Raw genomic sequence first — 20530 nt, 5'->3', positions numbered from 1 at the left:
AGTATTAAGATTGTACAAATTCACATTACATCAAAACAGAAACTAACAAACATAGGGGCCATGCATATTATGCTTCACAGAAAAGTTCTCCAAAAAAAAATCGACGCACTTCAAAACAAACTTATATGAAATCATTATATGTTTGAGAAAGAGTACCAATGTACTTCAAAGTATTTAGTGTGAGAAAAAAGGAAAATCTACTCCTTTTTTATTATCAGTATATGGGTAAACCTCAGCACCTATATTATAGTACTTGTGCTCTCGGGTATCTATTTATCTCTCTTTTTTAAAAGTCATAGTACACATTACATAGCTAATTCTTAATCTAGAGAAGGGGGAACCACCTATTATTACACGTTACATTGCTAGTTCAAAATTTGATTGTGAAGCACGGGATAAGATACGTAAGTAGGTAATGCCACGAATCGTTAGTCTACTTGGAGAGAAATTCAGGAAGAAGAACAAGTGGAGAAAAGCATATGAGGTGAGAAAAATAAAAAGCGTGTGAGGGAGTTAAAAGTTTTCACATGATACTACAATGTGTCAAGGCTTGGATGTTGTTTGTGGATAAATATGTTCTCATGTAGCTTGGATTATTTGTATATATCATGTATACTATTGGAGTACAATTTGTTCTCCCATGAAAGAGAAAGAAAACTCACTCACCCACCACAAAAAATGAAAAATAAGATGAGTAAAATAAAAGAAGCTTTTATATAATCATATGAAGGCTACATAGGATTGTTACCTTGAATATCTATCAAAAAATGATATTTTGAATTGATGTTTCATTCCACCTATGAAATTACGATTACAATAGACCTATTGATATTTTTTACTAGGGAAGAACACAGATGTTGATTTCTTCATAAGAAAAATAGATAGATAGATATCACAGGCTACAAACCTTATACAACCTATGAAATTATGGGAGAACAAAAGTAAGCGATAACAATACACATCCCCTGAGAGCGTTCTAGCATTTTGCAGAGCAAAACCAAGTACTCTGATGCACATTCCCTAGGGGTTTTGCTGTTTTTTCTGTACATACGATCTTATTTTATCTCTCAATTAGAACGCTCAAATCCCAATCTACTTAAGGTCAGAACTTAGAATCCTACCTGCTCTATTCATTTCCTGCCATACTAAAGATGAACTCCACATATTACATCTCAAAAACAAGGCAGTAATCAACATACAATCATTTTTAAACAACAAATAACTAAGAAAAATACATAAACATAGATTCAAATACTACTAGAACATACCGGATATCTACTCTTTGGTAGAACCACACTTTTGGGTAATCGATTTCGAGTTTTTCCATCCTTCACTGACTTTTTCTTCTCCGGTCCAACTTTATTTTTTCAATTTTTTTGACTGAAATTGAGGAGGTAAATCATCAAATCGTCATCACTGTCGACGAGTTTCTTTGACGAAGATGCCAAATCAACACACATTTTTTTTATTTCTTCACTGATTTAACCTCTTTAACTCATTTTTTTACCTTTGTTCTGCTTCTTTGTTCTGCTCGTCATTGTTCTGCATGTCATTGTTCTTCTCCTCTTTGTTCCGCTCACCTGATAATTCTGACATTCCCAAACTAAAACTTGGACCGCCATTACCTTTATCCGTGAAGTAGGAGACGAAACTTGACGCTTCTTTCGACTTCTTTTATAAACTTTCGAATTCGAAGTATCAACATCCTTAACTAGTCGCGGACTTCTTCTAGGAAATTATTCTTTACCTTCTTCATTAGAATTTGTGCAGAAAAATAGGGAAGAAGAACCCTTATTTTTGGTTTTGACGATGAGAAAGAAAATAGAGAAGAGCGAATAAATTTTTTAGTTAGTTCAAAAATGATATAAAGAAGAAATAAATATGTTTTAAAAAATTTTTGAATTAATATTACTAAAAATTAACAAAAATAATAATAAATTAAAAATATATTTAAAATTAATAATTATAAAATAAAAGGTCTTTTTAATTTTTCCTTGTAGTTATACGAGGAAGAGAAGACGCCACTTAAAAAACAAAAAGTTTTCAACTTGCACAAGAAAAAAAAAAGTGAAACGATATTCCATTTTGTAAAGCCGCAATATTTTCAATTGGCTAAATACGTTTGTGAAAACGCTGATTTTCAAAGTCACTGCGTCTTTGCTACGGCGTTTAATTTTACCGAAAAAATGGGGGATTCAAACAATCTTGAAGAATCCTTGAAACCCTTTTACCAGAGAGCTTCAGAGGCTGAGGTACTTTTTTTATACATCAATTCTTTTTCACGTTTTTTTGTTTAATGTTCTTTTTTTCTCTCCAAGTTTTGTGCTTTTTTTAACCATCTATAGGATTTAATGATTTGTGGGGTTTGCATGTTTCTTTCAATTTTGGTAGATTTTGACTTCTGAGTATGTATAAATCTGTGCTTTACTGAATTTCATTGTAATTTGAATTTTAACCTGTGCTCATAAGGTTCAGTTTGAATGTGTGTTCTTTTTCTTCAATTACTGTGGAAGTTCTATGCTTTTCCTTTTACAGGTTTATTGATTTATGGGTTTTGCATTTGTGAAATTAGGTCTGCCTTATTAAGGAGTCCACCATCTCATTCTTTAATACCCATCCTCATGTCCATCATCCTCATGTCCATCCTCATGTGAAACTTTTGTCATTCTTTAACACACATCCTCACGCTCAGTGATTAACATCTGATGCATGGACAATTTTGATTTTGGGGGTCCCAACATCGGGTGATATGGGTCCTGCTCTGATACCATGTGAAATTAGGTCTTAGGCCTAACTCACACCCCAAAAGCTAGCTCAAAGGGAGGAGGATTGCCTAAGCGTTATTAAGGAGTCCACCCATCTCATTAACCATGGCTGTGCGACTTTTGTCATTCTTTAACAGCATTTTCTTTCAATCCAATGAATTATAGCATTTTTTTCATTTATGTGCCTATCAGAGCCGGTTGACTAGTTGAGTTGTCTAGACGTGCATTTTCAAAGTTAGACATGTTTAGTTGCCTCAATTTAAGGTTTTTATCTATATATTATGCCTTATTTTGATCTTGATTTCAACTTGTGCTGTTAAACTTTAGTATTGAATTTCATTTTTTTCCCTGTTTGGTACAGTAGTGTAAAGTTTCATGCTTTCCCTTCTATAGTTTTGGGGTTTTGTTTTCTTTCAATTTTGATAAATTCTGAGCCCATACAAGTCTTTTCTTTAGTTGCAGACAATATTATTGGACTGTTAGTCTGTACATATAAACGTTGTATGATGCTGGTTTTGTCTATGTTGCTCGGACTCTTCGTAAATGACTTCGGGTGCTTGTTGGATTCTCCAAAGATCCAAAAGTAGTGCATTTTCGAAGGATCTAGCCCTGCTGCTGCAACATTTTTGGGGAGTCCGAGTAATTTCATTTGGCTAATTGTTTTGTTCAATTTTCTTGTTCAATGTTCTTTTTGCTTCAAGTTTTGTGCTTTTTCCCCTTCTATAGGATCTAATGAAATGTGGGGTTTGTATTTTTCTTTCAACTTTGTTTATTCTGAGCCCATTAAAGTTTTTCATTTAGTTGTATGCATTAATATTGCAATTTCAGATTGTAAAGATGAACTTAGTATGGATGCTACTTTCTTTTGGCTAATTGCTTTTAAGAATATTCTGTTGGTTATGCGTTGAAGTATTTGGTGAACTCATGACGGATCTTTCAAAAAACGAATTGCTTTTGGAGTGTCTGAACAACATATTTTGGTGTTCCTCGCATATCAGATTTGTGCACCTTCGATGCAGTTTCATGGATCATGTTTATCAGCTAATGAAAAAATGGATTTGAAAGTTGGAACTGCCAAAACAAACCGTTAATGCAGTTATTCCTATGATTTTGCCCGAAGAGTTTAGAGCAGAGTCTGATTATGTTCCTCCAATAGTTCACGAACATGTGTACATACAGTGTGCAATGTGTACCCTCGCGTTGCTATTATCTAAAATTTCATATCCTCTTGTCTTACTTCCTCTTTTGAGAATCCAACTCTATCATTTGCATACCTTATGTGGCCCAAGCCTATTGGAAACCATGAGATTCTATCCTAATAAGGTTTTTGCAATATATATGGCTGGTACCAACAAAAAATGCCATTAGATTAAATGTATTTACATACATAATTGTTCTTCTTGTTGTTACTGCTTATCTCTTCATAAATGTTGTGTTTTTCCTTTCCTTGAGCTGAGGATCTATCGAAACAACCTCTCTTCCTGCCAAGGTAGGGGTAAGGTCTGCGTACACTCTACCTCCAGCCCCACATGTGGGATTATATTGGGTATGTTGTTGTCCGTTGACATCCATAATTGTGGTGTGTGTGCAAAACTTTTTGTCATTTTGTCTTATTCCAACTTTTCTACTTTTACCATCATCAGTGGATACTAAAGACAGTTTCTTTTTACTGAAGGAACGATTGGCAAGACTTGAAATTTCAGTCGCTAGTAAGACAGGTTAGTGATGCCTTCAATCATATCCTATGTTGCTTGATCCTTCGAAAATGCACGAACAACATAGATCATATGTCCTATTGACAACACTTCTGGTTCATAAGTTTTCTCATCTATGTAAACTCGAGAAGCCTGCTGCATTTTCATGCTTATGTGCATGTTGGTGGCTCTTCAGATCTTAAAAACGAGGAATTGGAGAGAACAGTTGCTGGACTCCAGTCAAAGCTGAAAGATGTCACTGCTGAGCTCGAAGCAGAACAAGAAAAGGTTGACATTTGGATTTGATTTCTTAATCCTTTTCGCCTTTCCAGATTATGGCGTTGAAGGTAACTAAAGACCGAATTTTTGTTTGATTTCAGGGACACAAACAGGTCGAACAACTAACTTCAGAGAATGCAAAGCTCAAATATCGTATCAAACATCTAGTTCGATCGCTAGAGGAGGTTCTTAGCAAGTTGGCATCGAAGTGAGGTAAAACATTTCATATTGCTCTACTTTTCTTGCATAATCTTTGTTGATATTTAATTAGTAAACAAAACGTACTCTTATTAAGAGTGTAAGCTTTTAGATGAGATGAGTTTAGGTCTCACCGCCTTCTATGAACAAAAAGAAAAAATCTTGTGCTTGATCAATGAAATAGAATTAGACTCGCATGAGGAGGCATGATAAACACTAATTTCAAGTAAAGAGAAGTGTACTCTTTTCTTAGAGTTTTAAGTTTTTTCGATGAAATGGTCACATGATTTGGACAATCTTTTCCCTTCTCTTCTTGCAACAAGCCAAGAAAACAAGCCATATTTGTAATTATTAATGTGACTATTTCGATTATTTCACCCGCGTAGCTTTACCCACCAAGGTTAGGTACATGAGAAGTACCCAAGATATATGGCCTAACGGTCAATGAAGTGGGTTAAACTCGATCTCAAATTCTACTAGAGGCAAACATATTAGCTTGTTTTCAGTATAACCTGTTTTTTTAGTTTTCATACTATTTTGTCGTTGCTACTATTCTATTCATTGTTTTCAACATGACTTCTTAGCCATTGTATTTGTTTTACCTATTTATTTTTGAGCAGGGTGTCTATTGAAACATCCTCCCCTCCTTCACAAGGCTGGGGTAATACGTTTAGAATTATACTGATTATATTATTATTGTTAAAGATAGTTTGCACATTTATGTGATCACATGATTTTTTCCTTTATTGCAGGTAATTTTTTCTGAAGCAGGATGATAGATAGCTCTTTTACTTCAAATACTTAGTTGCATGTTACCAAAGGAGTTATTTTAACTGTTGATTCTTACGCATGAGTTTTAAGAAAAAGAGTTTAAATTGTACTCGTTTCTAAAAAAAACATTTTAAAAAATCATAATCATTGTTGCGTGCATCTCAACTAATTTCACGATGTAATTGATACTTTCTATCAGCACATGTATCAGATTACTTTGTCTACCAAAGCTTTGGACAAATCATATCATCATATATTATTACAAGTGTGAAGCTCTATAGTGAAAAGTTGAATTACTATTTTGCCCTTTTACTAAATTAAAATTTAATTTATTGTTTAATTAAATATAAATATTTTAATTACACAATGATATGTATATATCATATTATTCTATTTAATTTTCTTAAGTATTTAAAGTTAGGGAGAAAGTTTTAATTTATCCAATTAATGACTTTCAATTAGTAAAACAAACTATGAGATTTTCTAAAGTCTTTTTAGTACTTCTATTTATTCCTGCATCACTTAATTACTGAAGTTGAAAGGTTTTTTCAGCTTTAAATTTTGAAGACACTACTTAACTTATATTAGTTACAATGAATATGGTAAATGAAAAGATGACTCTTTTGAACTTTCATATATTACTTCAGTCTTTCTAATTAACTTCAATTATTTTCATCTTCCACATATTATTAAAATGTATAGATATTTAAGACATGGAGAAAGAAAATAACAACACAAATCAAGAGCATTCAAAAGTACAAGAATACATATTCCAACCTTTTGTTTGAAAATTTTCTTGGTATGCTCTATTGCATGAAACTATATGATGGCACAATATGGTTCTAATACATTTGGAAGTGCTATTTTGACATTTAGATGAACGTATTATTGAAAGAGTAAGTCACAAATTAGCTAACAATTTTTTCCTTGTTGCTTTCCGTTTTAGTTTTGTTAATTATATTATTCTTTCTTCTATATTAAATAATTTTTTGTTACATTTAAATAATATATCGGTATATTAATAGGAAAAAAAAAGTAAGGTGGACTACAATTTTGATATATATTGTTCATAATATTTTTTATATTTCTTTGATTTCCTGTCATTGTATAAAATAATTCCATTGTGTATGTTCTTTTTGGCTATATATGACACAATCCTAATGCATAAATTTTCTTTTTGATATGGTGTCTTCTCTTCAATCTTTTGGTGTTATATTACACTGTGTGATAAGTTCTCATTGTTTGTCCATTTTTTTTTCTATGGAGCTTGTTTTTGGTTGAATGGTAAAAAAAAATTTAAACAACAGAGTATAAAATTGGATTATCTTTTTATCATGTGTTAAATTAAAATATTTATTTATAAATAGTAATCATTCTATATGCCACACTAAATATTAAAAAAATTGGTTAAAGTCAAAGTTGAAAGACAATATTCATAAATAAATATTAGGCATTTCTACCCTTTTAACGACTAAAATTGTTCCAATTTTTTGAATATTTTTCTTTACTAAAATATAAACTATTTTATAATGAGATCATTGAGTTAAATCAATACATAAAGACCATAATCAATGTCCACTAAAAATTTGCAATGTTTCATAGATAATACTTTACACAAATTACTTGGTGCAACTTTAATTACTACTATTATTTTGAATAATAATTGCAGTTATTGTTCTTTCTTTTCATTGTGATAAGGAATAATATATTCATCTTCATAACTTAACCATCTAATTATCCTATTTTTATTCCATATACATCTTTATTTGTTTCATGAGTATCCTAATTAAGGTTATTTTTATCATTCTATAGTTTAAATAGTGCCGCTTATATCATTATTGTTTTATTTGATTCATACTTTAACTAAATGAAGAAGTCTCTTGAATTATAATTGTTTATGGGAGAAGTGTCTACAAAAATTTGAAAGAATATATAGAGATTTGTATTTCTTTTTCCATATACATATTGTTATGACTAGAGCCTTCAAAAGAATGTGTATGTTATTGGGTGTTTTTTTCTTTGTTTATTTTGTATATGTGTTTTCTCTCTATGAAACTTCTTTAGTTTGATTTTCCATCAATTTATGATTGTTTTAATTGTATTTTTATTTAGGCTAAAGTTAATTTTTTGTGACTATATATAATGCAAATTGGCTAATTACTATCTAAAGTTCTAAAATTAAAGTTTTTTGATAAATTTATACATTAAAATAAGATTCCTTGTTTTATTTTTTGTCACAATTTTATAATTTTATTTGTAATTGTCGCATTTTGTTATTCGTTACATGCATGTACATGTAGAATTCTAATTGTTATAATGAATATAAAAAAAACATGGGATACACGTGCAACGCACGTGTCCTGAAACTAGTATTAATAATAAATATGTGTGCACCTCAATTATTTCAAAGGCAATTGCTAGCTACTTCCGTTATATAGAAAGTAACTTTGTCCACCGAGGTACCTAATATGAAATCATGTAATTTTGTCTACTTGTTGGAATTTAAACTTGAAATCTCGTAATTTTTCTCACTATAGACCGTAAGGCCACGCAACTCAAGTGCTCCAGCATCCAAGCACGAGAGTTTCAGTCAGATCAGAAGAAACAAACTACACAGTATAATGATTCGTCGATGCAACAAAGTTTCTGCAGAAGTGGACACAGATATATATATTTGATAATCATGGTGTCCAGACCAATTTGATTGCATCTCGAATAATTTCACAAGGTACCTGCTATCTCGACCAACATAGGTAACAAATAACTCTGTCAAGGCTTGTACAAATAAGGAAGAAATAACCAAGTGTTTTTGGCTCCGCTGAGATCTCAACTTAAAATTTCATGATTCTCAACCTACTTCATTGACTACTAAGTTCCACACTCTTGGGTGCATTACTCCAGAACTATATATAGTTGCCAAGTTCTATAGACAGTAAATTTAAAGAGAAAAGCAGCTGCAATTCCCAGGCTCAATTAGGAAACTAAGCAAAAATGAAACTTACCTTTATAAAAGAGGTCCTTACCAGAGCATTGATCAACTCAGTACATAAAGAAAGGTATTATCAACAAAATTAGTAAAGCCTTCCAGGAAGTATCCAGCTACAAGACGATTCCTAGAATCAGCATTTTGCTGTACTTTTTCTCGTGTATCTGTTCTTTATAAGCAAAACTTCAACTACTCTGTACAGTTGGTCATATGAACATGATTTGCTAGTATCACCCTTTTCCTATAGAGCTCCTTTTGTAAGAACTTGTAAACATTGCTGTTATGCCTAACTTGAGTATGTAGCAGACAAAAAGTGGTTATAGAGATTGGTATCTTCATCTCATAAGAACTTGTAAACAATTTTGTTATGCCTCACTTGAGAACGCAGTGAACAAAAAGTGGCTATAGAGATTGCTTTTACGTTGACCGACCTTTAGTTAGCAGCTTGCGAAGGTGTTCCTGCAGCTCAGATTTGCGAAATTTGTATACCCCATGCACATTATGGTGCTTTGCCACGGCCCTGAGTTGATTCATTGTCATATACTTGAGATCTGTTATGTCCGGAATTGGAGCAGTGAATGTTGGGGAATCAAGAAGTTTGTCATTCTCAACTTTAATGACTTGACGGTTTTGATTTGATCTGTCGTATGATTTTACCAACCTATTCTGAAAATCTCTCAAATTCTCGTTCTCTTGGAGTATGGGTCCTGTGGAACTTGTTATCCTTCTCTTCTTCAAGTGGATCAAAGAAGTTGAACTGATCTCTGGAAGATCACCAGTTTCTTTGGCTCCACCAAGTGGTGACAGACTCTCCTTGGTTGTTTTGTCTTTGAATTCATCACCTCCATTCTCCTTAGTACTTCCAGTCTTTAACTGCCTCTTGAGTTTTAGACCAGAAGGTGACTTGAACCCTAATTCCTCGGCAAGACAGGGCTCTTTGGGCATTTCTGTAGGTACGTTACATTTGAGCTTCGGCCTCTGACCTTCTAGCTTTGGGGAAAATATTGATTTAGATTTGTGTATGGTGAGTACTTGACTTTTGGGGGATTGCTTCACTTGCAGTTCACCTTTGAATTTTTCCAGTTGCTTGTTTCTGTCTTTCTTTATAGGATTTAACATGAGCAGACCTCTCTTTATTCCAGGAATTTGTTTTGCGCCAGTCTGCTTTTGAGTTACCAACTGACTTGAGGTGTGTTTTTCTCTAGTCTGACCAGCCTTTGTTCCATTCTGTGCCTGTTCATCTCCGGATTCTTTAGGTTCTTGTTTTACAGCACTTAGACGGGTCACCATAATTGCTCCAGCAGTCTGTCAAACGATATTGTCCCCCTTTTAGACGGAGAAGTCTCAAATAACAACCAGAAAGTTTTTCATGTATAAATGAATAGATACACAGACAGTAACGAACTCCACAAGTATAAACACTGAAGTTGCACACTGTACCCTTATCTACATCTCTAAGTTATACATTACCCGTGGCTTTTCCTCTTCTCGGTATAAGCTTAACTCTGAGACATTAGTCTACTTTACAGCATTATGAAAATTACTTCCAAACTTTAGCTTCCTAGGCTGTTCAATATTGTGATAGCACACTAAAGCAAATGGAAGATATTTCCAAACCTTAGGTCCTTCTCCAATGCTTGTTTGCTTGACTCCTAGAGATGACTTCATGATTATGCTGTCATTAGAACTTTGTTGCATCACTTCATCGATCTTCCTCTTTGATTCTCCATAAAATTCAGCTTTGTCTCTTAGAGACTTTGTGTTTGCACTCTTAAAAACAGCACATGCAAACTGCTCGTGTAAGAATTAGATAAGATAACCAGTTAGTTGAAATATCTAGATTGGTATGTAACCTTGTATGAATGAATGCTCAGTAAGCAAATCTATAAGTACATTGTTGAGTTGTGAAGGTTTTTCTCGTTTGCTAGCATTAATAAGCTTTCCAGGAATATCAGACTCGTTCAAATCCTTCAAAGTGGACTTGTCACTAGCATGACCAAAAGCCTTTGTACAGGAGCCTTTGGTGATTACATTTTCATCCTGGTCATTGTTTGAGAAAGAATGAAAATGTAGTCAATTGGACAAGTTTAGATGGAAAATTGACGCAGCGAGGGAGCTGAAATGCTAGCATTCATTACGAAAAGAAATAAAAGGCCCTTAAGAGTGCCGATGAACGGTCTTCAAATACTATTTAATTATAGACTCACAAACATATGAGAAGCAATCATAGAGATATTTATCTGATAAACTTATGCAATATACCCTAAATGGCTCAAAATCCTGCACATTTACGGCGCACCCTCAATAGCAGGCTTCCGTGGTTCAAATTCTCTTGCAATTTGCAGCTCTTTAGTGGAACTACTAGATTATAAGCACTTACTTTTACTTGTAGATTTCTTTCTTGAACCACAGATAATGTCTGGATCATAACATTGGCCTGGACAGTAGATTCACCATTCGTTTCAACAGTCTCAAAATCTTTTAAATTGTGGTTGTCCGTTGCTTCAACTTCTATAAGAACAGATGCAGCTAGCTTTGAACTTCCAAGAGTAGAGTTTGCAGTCTGTTGATTATAAGGTAAAAGTCATGGAAATTCATGAGTAGTCTCAAGTCTCAACCAACTACTTAATTTGTAGGTTCAATGATTAGCTACATAAATGTAAAGATAATTCAACAATTATCTTCATTTAACAGCCCATTCGTTGCCTATTTATTCTTTCAATTTTAAGAATCACATTAAATTCCAAAAGTTTTCTGTGAAACAGCAAAGCACGTGTTATTCCTCAATTTTTTTTTTGGAGAGGGTCAGTAAAATGAAGGTCGTATTCACAAAAGGCAGCACTAAGATGATGCTGAATATGTACAGCTTTAACCAAAAAGAATACTTCCTTCTATTCATAAAAGGCAGCAATGCACATGTGTTATCCAATAAGTACTAATGTCTAGCATTAACTTGAGAACATCAAGTATAAGCAATCTTGCATCGGAAAGAACAATCACAGCCATCAAAGGCAACAGTAGTTAAGAACAGGTAAATGTTCTGGGACCAAACCTGCTTGTCTACTGGAGACGAGAAATTTCTTGGCGGTGTCTCTAATATCTCATGGGTTCTCTCTGAAGGTCTTTTATTTGTTTTTAAGTGAACACCAGAAGCTTGGACATTTTTAATTTTCAAGGCAGTTATCAAACTACCAAGGCGATCAATCTTTTTATTTAAAGTAGCAATGCACATGTCCAACCATTTTTCATCAATACGGGCTAGTTGGCTTTGTAGCATCACTATATCATCTTCAATTTTGGCAATTTCTGTATCAGCTTTTGCAATGAGTATCTCTAGCACTTGCACACAACATTTCTCATTTAAGGCATCTTCTTCTATAATGTCTGGAAGCAAATCCATATAAAAAACGAAGCCAGTCAGATGCACATTTGATAGAAAACTAGGTCCTTAAATGTAAAGTATCTAATAGAGTTTTTAAGAATATATAAAAATAAGATAGTTAATTAATAAAGTTACCAAGCCTTTGACTGAAATAGAAGTTTTGAGCCAAGCTGTTTGTTGGAAAACTATTTTCATCTGAAGAAAAATTAAATAAGTCAGTGCATTGAACTAAAGGTGATATTCCGTCCTCTTCAACACTCCTTCTACCAAACAACCGCGAAAACTAATCAGGTTAAACTAAGTAGCCAAGCCACTTATCGAGAAATAACACTACTCAATAAGTAGGCAAACCTTGAAAGTAAGGTGGACCCCAGATGAACAAATCCATCTCTTTAAGAATCTTTAAGAAAGATCACCCTGTATCAGATACAAAAAAGAAGGATTGCAGTTACATCCCTAATTTTTAAGAGAATATATCACCCGCAAAGCTACACAGGCAGATACGCTGCAAGCTATTGATGATAAAGTTGCCAAATTCAGTAAAAGCTGCCTATGATCAACAATTCCAAATGCAAGAATGCCCTTTAAAAACTGGAAAATGGTATTGCAGCTTGAAGCCCCACTAACTTATACATATAGTGCTTCATGGTCTTGGAAAGATTTGATTAATAGGTTCACTTTATTGGAAGAAAATGAGTAGAAATCCTGGTGGTTCTACGTCTTCTTCACCCCTTATCCCAGTCTTCTAGCACCCTCCTTTCCCCATCTCCACCCCCACACCCGAACTCACCAACAACAAAATACCCCGTGTAATCCCACAAGTGACCTATAAGTCCCGTGTAATCCCACAAGTGACCTATAAGTGGTGTCGGGGGCGGGTAGATTCTACGTAGACCTAACACCTACTTCATCGAGGTAGAGAGTTGTTTCTAAAAGACCCTCAACCCAAACTCAAGTGCAACAAGTCGAAGTAGTTATCAAAAAGCATATACAGCAGAAAAGACAGTTTTGCCAATGTATCATCCCCGAACCCACTCTACTAGTACCCTCCTTTCCGGCTTTCCCCACCCCAACTCACCACCAGCAACGACATACCCATTGTAATATCCCACTAGTGAGCCATAAGTGGAGTTCCGGAGACCTTATTCATATCTCATTGAAGTAGAGAGATTGTTTCCGAAAGACATCAACTCAAACTCAAGTGCAGCAAATCTTACCCAAAAAGAAAAAAGAAAATGCGGCAGAAAGACCCTCGACCCATCACTAACTCACCACCCAAAATGTTTATGAAAACCCCATCCTTATATCATGAAACACACTAGTAAAAATGCAGTTTAGTCCACTACATACAAAAAGAACAACAAGAAAAAACTACTCTTCTCGCTCTTCAACATTCACTCATTTTTCAAAAAAAATATACAGCACTAAAATCAAAACCCAAGTATATTCCACCATTTCATTAACAGAAAAACTCTAGAAACAACAAAAAAACACATAAACTTGACACTTCCAACTCAAATATGCACGACAATGTAACAAAAATATCTTGAAAATTAATGCTAACAAAGTGAAATACCTGAAAATTTCTGAACCCAACAATGAAAAGAGCAAAAAGGGGTTTTGAAACCCTAAAAAATTGTAGAAAAAGTGAGCTAAGAATGGATTTTTTTTTTTTTTTTGCAGAGATGAGAACTAAGCTTAGTATATATATATGTAGTGTAGAGTGAGCAAGGGAAGGGTATGGTTGTAATTAAATGGCAATTGAAGGGTAAATTATAATGAGAAATTATTGCCTATATGTGACGTGGAAGATTTAAGGGAATTGTGGGGCCTACTATCTTGATTCCTTAAATAGATTGTGGACCCCACATATGCTGACCTATTAATCTTGCTCTTTATAGTTAAAAAAAATAATATCGTGTTCGATATCAGTATCAGAGTTTGAGTAGACTCACGAATTAGGCATTGTAAGACCTATTTCTTGAGTAGCTAATAAGATCATTTTTATTTGTGTTTGATACAGAGAATAATCTTATCAGTTGAAAATAATCAAAATGGTTAGTGTTCAATTGGAATATGAAAGCGTGATTAAATTGATTTTAGTTACTCTTCGAGGTGGAATGAAAGAAGACGACTCGTACTTCAAATTTTTTAAATTATAGATTTGTATTAGAGTTCGAGTAAACCTAAGAATTAAGCATTGTAAGACGTAAGACCTATTTCTCTAGTAGCTAACAAGATTATTTTTGAAGGACCCGTTTGGCTAATTCAACTTGAAATATATTTGAAATTTGAAAAAATATATTGTAACTTGTTCCATTAACTCGTTTTTGAAGTTGTATTTAAGTATAAGTGCATTCAAACCTGAAGATTGTTCCATATATTTTTAAAAATATATAACTAAACACAATTTCATCGATAAGAGTAAGGACTTATTTGAATTGACTTTTTAAAAGATAGCTTTTAAGTAAAAAACAATAAAAAGTAAGAGGAGATCTACTTGATTTTTTAGCTTATTTTAAATCATTTAAAATTTATTTTAAATCTTGTCAAACACTTCTTAACTTAATTTTAATCATTTTTAACTTATCTTAAATTATTTTTATATTTATCAAACACTTCATAAGACAAAAACCAATTTCAAAAATAGATTTAACCAATCTTTAAATCAATCCAAATACCTTCTTAATATTCTTTTAATATTCTTCGGAAACACTTCCATGCAAAGCAATAGTAAGCTTTCCCATGCACATGTTATATGTCAAAATGTGGTGTCTCACTTTATGAGCTTTTACTTAGATTATGAATTTTAGAGTTAAAAGATTGAAATTTGAAGTTTTGAAATTTTAATTAAAACTTTTTTTTTGTTTATAATTTTGTGAGTGAATATATCAAATTTGGAAAGCTAAGAATATTTGAAGATTAAGTTCTTAAAATCTAATTGAATTTTTTTATCAAAATAAATATTTGAAATAATTTAAATTTAATTTATAATCTATGGTCAAACGTTAGCTATGTAAATATAAAATAAGTAACAAATTAAACTATGGTGACATGTTTTTCATAAAACAAGATTTAAATGTGATAATTTATATGTAAAATATACCATATAATACTATATTTGTATTGATGGAAAAAATAATAGCTCGATAGAATAATCGAAATAGAGATGATGCTACATATTTTAGCTTATGAGTTATTAATTTTGATTACAACCTTTTTTTTTTTTTTGCATAATGTGCACAAATGAGTTTTAACACATACAAAAATCGTGCTAAAAAATATTAAATTTTATCGAATTTATAATTTAAATTTATATTAGACTCTTCTCCTATGTCGAAATATATACAAGTTAGCCAAATACTATTCTCAACCAAAATAGAATTAGAAAAGCGTCTGAAAAATCATACTACACATATATAAAAGGATAACAAAGGAACTATAAAGTATATTTATTGATTTGATATCATAATAACGATATATTTAATATAGTTTTATAAAAATATTTATAAAGAATGTTTAACGTACAATCAAGATTAAATTAAATAAGAGACTGATCATGTTCAAAAACAAAATAAATATTCAAAATTCCAAATGCTCATTACTAACTCGCAAAATGTTTATTATTATAACCAACACGTCTGAAGAATTCGTTTAGCTAGGAAATAAAATTATCTCAATTTTTTTTAATCACATTTTTATTATAAAATAAAAATAACAAAATAAATTATATTTTAATTTCATTTCAATCAAACATAAAATAAATTGATTTTAAAACGAATTTCAAAATTATTATTTTTTATCATTCGTACCAAAAAGGAACCTTATTGATCTAATGGGAGAGAAAGAACACTAAAACTACACACCTCCCTACAAAAGTTCCCAAACACACAAAAAAAAACACAAATCAAACCAAAGCCATCCCTTTTACACACAGTTGAATCAAGAAACAAAGTTTCCATGAATGCATGAATGAGCCCTTTCTCTCTTCCTTAATCCAAAATCTAAAAACAACCCATTTCCACCATGTCCACACCACAATCAGAAAAACAAGCTCTTTTTATTACCTCACTCATCATTTTCTGGTATTCTTCAAACATTGGTGTCCTTCTTCTCAACAAATTATTACTTTCAAATTATGGTTTCTCTTTCCCAATCTTCCTTACTATGTGTCATATGTCTGCTTGTGCTGTTCTTAGCTATGTTTCAATTGTTTTCTTAAAGATTGTACCTTTTCAGAGGATTAAATCAAGATCTCAATTTTTGAGAATTTCTACACTTAGCCTTGTGTTTTGTGGGTCTGTTGTTGGTGGTAATATTTCTTTAAGGTATTTACCTGTTTCATTCAATCAAGCTGTGGGTGCTACCACCCCCTTTTTCACTGCATTGTTTGCTTATATCATCACCATGAAGAGGGAAGCTTGGCTTACCTATGGTTGTCTTGTTCCTGTTGTTGCTGGTGTTGTCATTGCAAGCGGGGTATGTTTTACTACTTTTCATTCAATTGTTAATCTTTGTGTTTGGGTTAATTTGTGATGTAATTCATTACTTTTGTGTGTGTTTTTCTCCTTTTATATGTGTTACCTGTGCCAGGAGGTGTGGGCACACTCTACCCTCCCCAGACCCCACATGTGTGATTTTATTAGGCATGCTATTGTTGTTGTGGTTTAGCTTTTGGGAGCTCTGACTAATTCGGATTTGTGTTGTGTATTTAACATGACTTTTTTTTCTCATAAAACCTTTAATTATAGATGATAGAAAATTCCAATCTTTTACTTCAAAAAGAATCAATCTTTAGTTTTGGATCAATTCTCAATTTTTTTGTTTGTTTTGTCGGGCTATGTTGCTCGGACTCTCCCAAAAATGTTGTTGCGCTTGTGTTGGATCCTCCAAAAATGCATTACTTTTGAAGGACCCGACATGGACGTGCTTTCTTTTGTTTGATCTAATTGTGACTTGTGATTTAATTTTTCTGAAGAAAGAAATCTATATCTTATTTTCTGTGATTTTTAGTATCTTGAGATATCTACAGTTGTTTAACATTTGGAATAATTAGAAGTTAAGAAAAGGAAGTTAGCTCCCTGCCTCTCCCTCGGGAAAGTACTACAACAGACAGCTACCTGCTAGTCGGCTACCCTTATCCTCGACCTCCAAACCTTTCTATCTAAGAGTCATGCCATTAATAAGCTAAAGATGTGTCATGTATTCATTTCGCTGGAACTTTAGTTGAAAAAAAAAAAGGTTAGCTTCCTGAAGCTGCAATATAGTTTTAACAGCTAGTGGTCCAAATATATGCCCACTAGAGGAGAAGTAAAATATCGTATCACTGTAACGGTTGCACAAAATTTGATCTTTTAAGTTTACCTATGGTGGAAAAAGGAAAAAATTTCAACTGCTTTTATGAGTTTAAAATCTGGAAAGTACTTAATATACCTCCTTATAAGCAACTTAAGTACATGTTCAGATTTTATTTATGATGTACTGACGAGTAGTCGATTGATGGCAGGGGGAACCTAATTTCCACCTTTATGGATTCATTATGTGTATAGGTGCAACTGCTGCACGTGCGTTTAAGTCTGTTCTTCAAGGTGTTCTTCTTTCCTCTGAAGGGTAAGTATTTTGGTTTTTTGAACATATATTTCAATTCTTCTCTTTGGAATAGAATGACAGGAGTAGCGTTATTTTTTCTTTTCGTATATGTCATTTGCTTGTTTCAGCACTGCCTGTTCTTTTGTGTTTCCGACTTGGGTTGGTTGATAATATAATCCAGCATTTGAATAATCCGATTGGGGTTGGTTTGCTTTTTCAATTGTGACATGGTATTGAAGAGCCTCTAGGACATAGGTCTTGTGGTTAGAGTGCAGTGTGTAGTGTGTAGTGTGTATATGTTCATTAAGTAAGGCGCACGTCACAGGTTAGAGCCCTGTCTTAGAAATAAGCCTGACATTTAAGTGGAATAGGGTAGAAGACCGAACTTATTATCCACCAATTTCAAACGATGCACTACTGGCCCTCGGGATTTCAAAAGTTATTTCTCATTCATTTGTTTTACTGATACTTTTTAACAGCTCTTTCTAACCTGCCTTCTCTTATCAGGGAAAAATTGAACTCCATGAACCTGCTGCTTTACATGTCACCAATTGCTGTTCTAGTTTTAATGCCCGCGGCAATCATAATGGAGCCCAATGTGATGGCTGTCACTGCAACACTTGCAACGGAACATAGATACCTTGGCCTACTTATTTTGGTCAATTCTGCAATGGCATATGGAGCCAATTTGTTGAACTTTTTGGTGACAAAGCATACCAGTGCATTGACACTCCAGGTTTTTCTCTCTACTTCTTCTCCTCCTCGTTCGTCCCATAAATGATACGATGTATTTTTCGCACTTTAGGGTGTGGCTTAGTGGTCAATGAGGTGAATTGAGAACCATGAATTCTCGGTTCCAATCCCAATGGAAACAAAAAAAGCACTAGGTGATATCTTTGTATATGTCCTAGCCTTGATGGATAGAGTTACCTAGTACCTCCTGCTAATGGAATGTGACATGTATCCCATGGATTTTATCGAGGTGCATGCAAGTTGGCCAATATACCACGGTTATGGAAAATAAAATATAAAAATGATACAATGTTTTTCAATGCTAAACAGACACATACTGAAGTTTATTTTGTGCTTAAAATTTGAAAGAGAACATGGTAGCATGATAAATGTATATGACAAACCTATGTTGCTCAGAATCTGCAAAAATATTGTCGCGCCCGTGTCAGATCTTCCAAAAATACACTACTTTTGGAGGATCCAGCACACGCCTGTCCGTAATTTTGAAGAGTCCGAGCCAACATAGATGACAAATGTGTATGACTGACAACAATTAATTGATGAACTTTATTACTAACATTCATATATAAGGGATGATATTTTTTTTATATTGTTACGTATATAATAAAACAGGAGTTTTAATATTTTTTGAAATAGTTCTAACACAAGAAGCTAGTTGTTTCTCAGAAATTACTCATGCAATTTCACATTATATCGCGATATCTATTGTTTTTGACTCATTCTAAACATCTTCATACTCTGTCTACTTCTGTAGGTCCTAGGAAACGCTAAAGGTGCTGTGGCTGTTGTTATATCGATACTTCTTTTCCGAAACCCTGTAACTTTTACTGGAATTGCGGGCTATACATTGACTGTGATGGGGGTTGTTGCTTACGGAGAAGCCAAAAGAAGACACAAATGAGCTGTGAGATTCGGCCTTTGTTTCTTCTCCAACGAAGCCCCATACTTTTGTTTTCTTTAAGTTAAGAGACATATACTGTAGACCGAAGATAAAACGGATTTCACTGCTACATTGTAGGTTGTAGCGCATAGACATACAGAGAGGAAATAGAAAAAAAGGGGCAGCTGCTAAAAATCGTTGTTTTAGACGATGAATATATAGAAAAATTATTCAGTTCTAGCTGTTCAGCCCGGGAAATGTTCCTGTTCATTACTTGTATTCTTTACATCAAGACGATAGGATGTATGCATCTGTATCTGACTCTGATGTTGATATATTAAAAGTAATTTAATGTCTTATTCGCCATCCTGTTGCGTTTGTGCTATGTTATATTTCCATTTACTCAAAAAAATTCTATCTATGACGAGATTTCTAGGCTTGCATTTGTGCTTTGAAGTAAACTTTGATGATGATGTCTTGACATGTGAACTAAAACTAAGTTTTTTTGAGAAAATCTCGAAACACAGTCTGAAACTCGGCGGAGAATGGGCCCCTATCTCTATCTTTCTCCACTCAAATATCAAGATTTTGCATGTGGTATAGCACGAACCTATGAAGGTGTTATCAGAACAATTTTGTTATCTACGATTGTAATGCATTGGTGGAACTGCTCTATTCTTAACCAGAGGTCTCATTTTCAAGTCCTGACTACGGAGAAAATCGTGTTGAGAGCGCCACCTCCGAATGGGCCTGCAGAGCGCAATCCCAATCAAGTTGAGGCTCCAATATGCAAGCTCCAAACACTAGGTGGTAAAAACAAAAAAAAAAGAATTGGGAATTGGGAATGGTTTTTGGTGGGAAAACAAATACGTGAGATGTGAAGATAACACGCAATTTCAACATATATAAACATGTCTTGAACTCTACAAGGACTTGATGACAATTGAGATATCTCAGTCATCCAGAGATTTCGGATTCGAGTTATTATAATGAATAACATTTCAACAAGGAGTGTAAAACACCCTTTGTAGAAGAGCCTATTCAGCATGATTCCACATTAATTTTTTTCAATAGTACCAAATATTGAAAAACTAAGTTTCATGCAATATGAAGTTCAACAAAAACGAACATCTATAGGTAAACGAAGGGAAATGCATTCCAACCATATTGAATCTCAAGTTATTCAAGCCTCAAGAACGGAAAAAATCAGATAGTTGAACCAAAAGAAAGAAA

The 20530-nt window shown here is 33.4% G+C and overlaps 3 protein-coding genes across 6 annotated transcripts; 2 read left to right on the top strand and 1 right to left on the bottom strand.

The window, feature by feature from the left end:
- The first annotated feature begins 2002 nt into the window (after window positions 1-2002).
- LOC101261217 (uncharacterized) lies at window positions 2003-9053 on the top strand. 3 transcript variants are annotated; one of them, XM_010320865.4, is made up of 6 exons: window positions 2003-2252; window positions 4441-4483; window positions 4656-4747; window positions 4840-4951; window positions 5557-5597; window positions 5689-5972. In XM_010320865.4, exons 1-4 carry the CDS (start codon window positions 2187-2189, stop codon window positions 4948-4950), a joined length of 312 nt encoding a protein of 103 aa, XP_010319167.1. In that variant the 5' UTR covers window positions 2003-2186; the 3' UTR covers window position 4951; window positions 5557-5597; window positions 5689-5972. The 3 variants fall into 3 exon arrangements, with proteins under 3 accessions (XP_010319167.1, XP_004236587.1, XP_025886416.1); XM_004236539.5 differs by lacking the exon at window positions 5557-5597 and having other exon boundaries at window positions 2009-2252; XM_026030631.2 differs by lacking the exons at window positions 5557-5597; window positions 5689-5972 and adding an exon at window positions 8245-9053 and having other exon boundaries at window positions 2023-2252.
- Window positions 8690-13758, bottom strand: LOC101261506 (uncharacterized). 2 transcript variants are annotated; one of them, XM_010320866.4, is made up of 8 exons: window positions 13652-13758; window positions 12427-12492; window positions 12211-12270; window positions 11746-12077; window positions 11074-11256; window positions 10587-10733; window positions 10311-10484; window positions 8690-9998 (listed from the first exon to the last, which is right to left on the bottom strand). In XM_010320866.4, the coding sequence occupies exons 2-8, from the start codon at window positions 12461-12463 to the stop codon at window positions 9111-9113; spliced, it is 1821 nt and encodes a 606-aa protein (XP_010319168.1). In that variant the 5' UTR covers window positions 12464-12492; window positions 13652-13758; the 3' UTR covers window positions 8690-9110. The 2 variants fall into 2 exon arrangements, with proteins under 2 accessions (XP_010319168.1, XP_004236588.2); XM_004236540.5 differs by lacking the exon at window positions 10587-10733 and having other exon boundaries at window positions 13652-13754.
- Window positions 13759-15922: 2164 nt separating this feature from the next.
- On the top strand, window positions 15923-19663 carry LOC101261802 (UDP-URONIC ACID TRANSPORTER 1-like). Its single transcript, XM_004236541.5, has 4 exons — window positions 15923-16554; window positions 17582-17685; window positions 18172-18400; window positions 19172-19663. Exons 1-4 carry the CDS (start codon window positions 16102-16104, stop codon window positions 19316-19318), a joined length of 933 nt encoding a protein of 310 aa, XP_004236589.1. The 5' UTR covers window positions 15923-16101; the 3' UTR covers window positions 19319-19663.
- The last annotated feature ends 867 nt before the right edge of the window (window positions 19664-20530 follow it).

This window comes from Solanum lycopersicum, chromosome 4 (assembly GCF_036512215.1).
Source record: "Solanum lycopersicum chromosome 4, SLM_r2.1".
Lineage (NCBI taxonomy): Eukaryota > Viridiplantae > Streptophyta > Magnoliopsida > Solanales > Solanaceae > Solanum > Solanum lycopersicum.
Note: the sequence above shows the minus strand (reverse complement) of the source record. Positions and strands in the feature narration are given on the sequence as shown.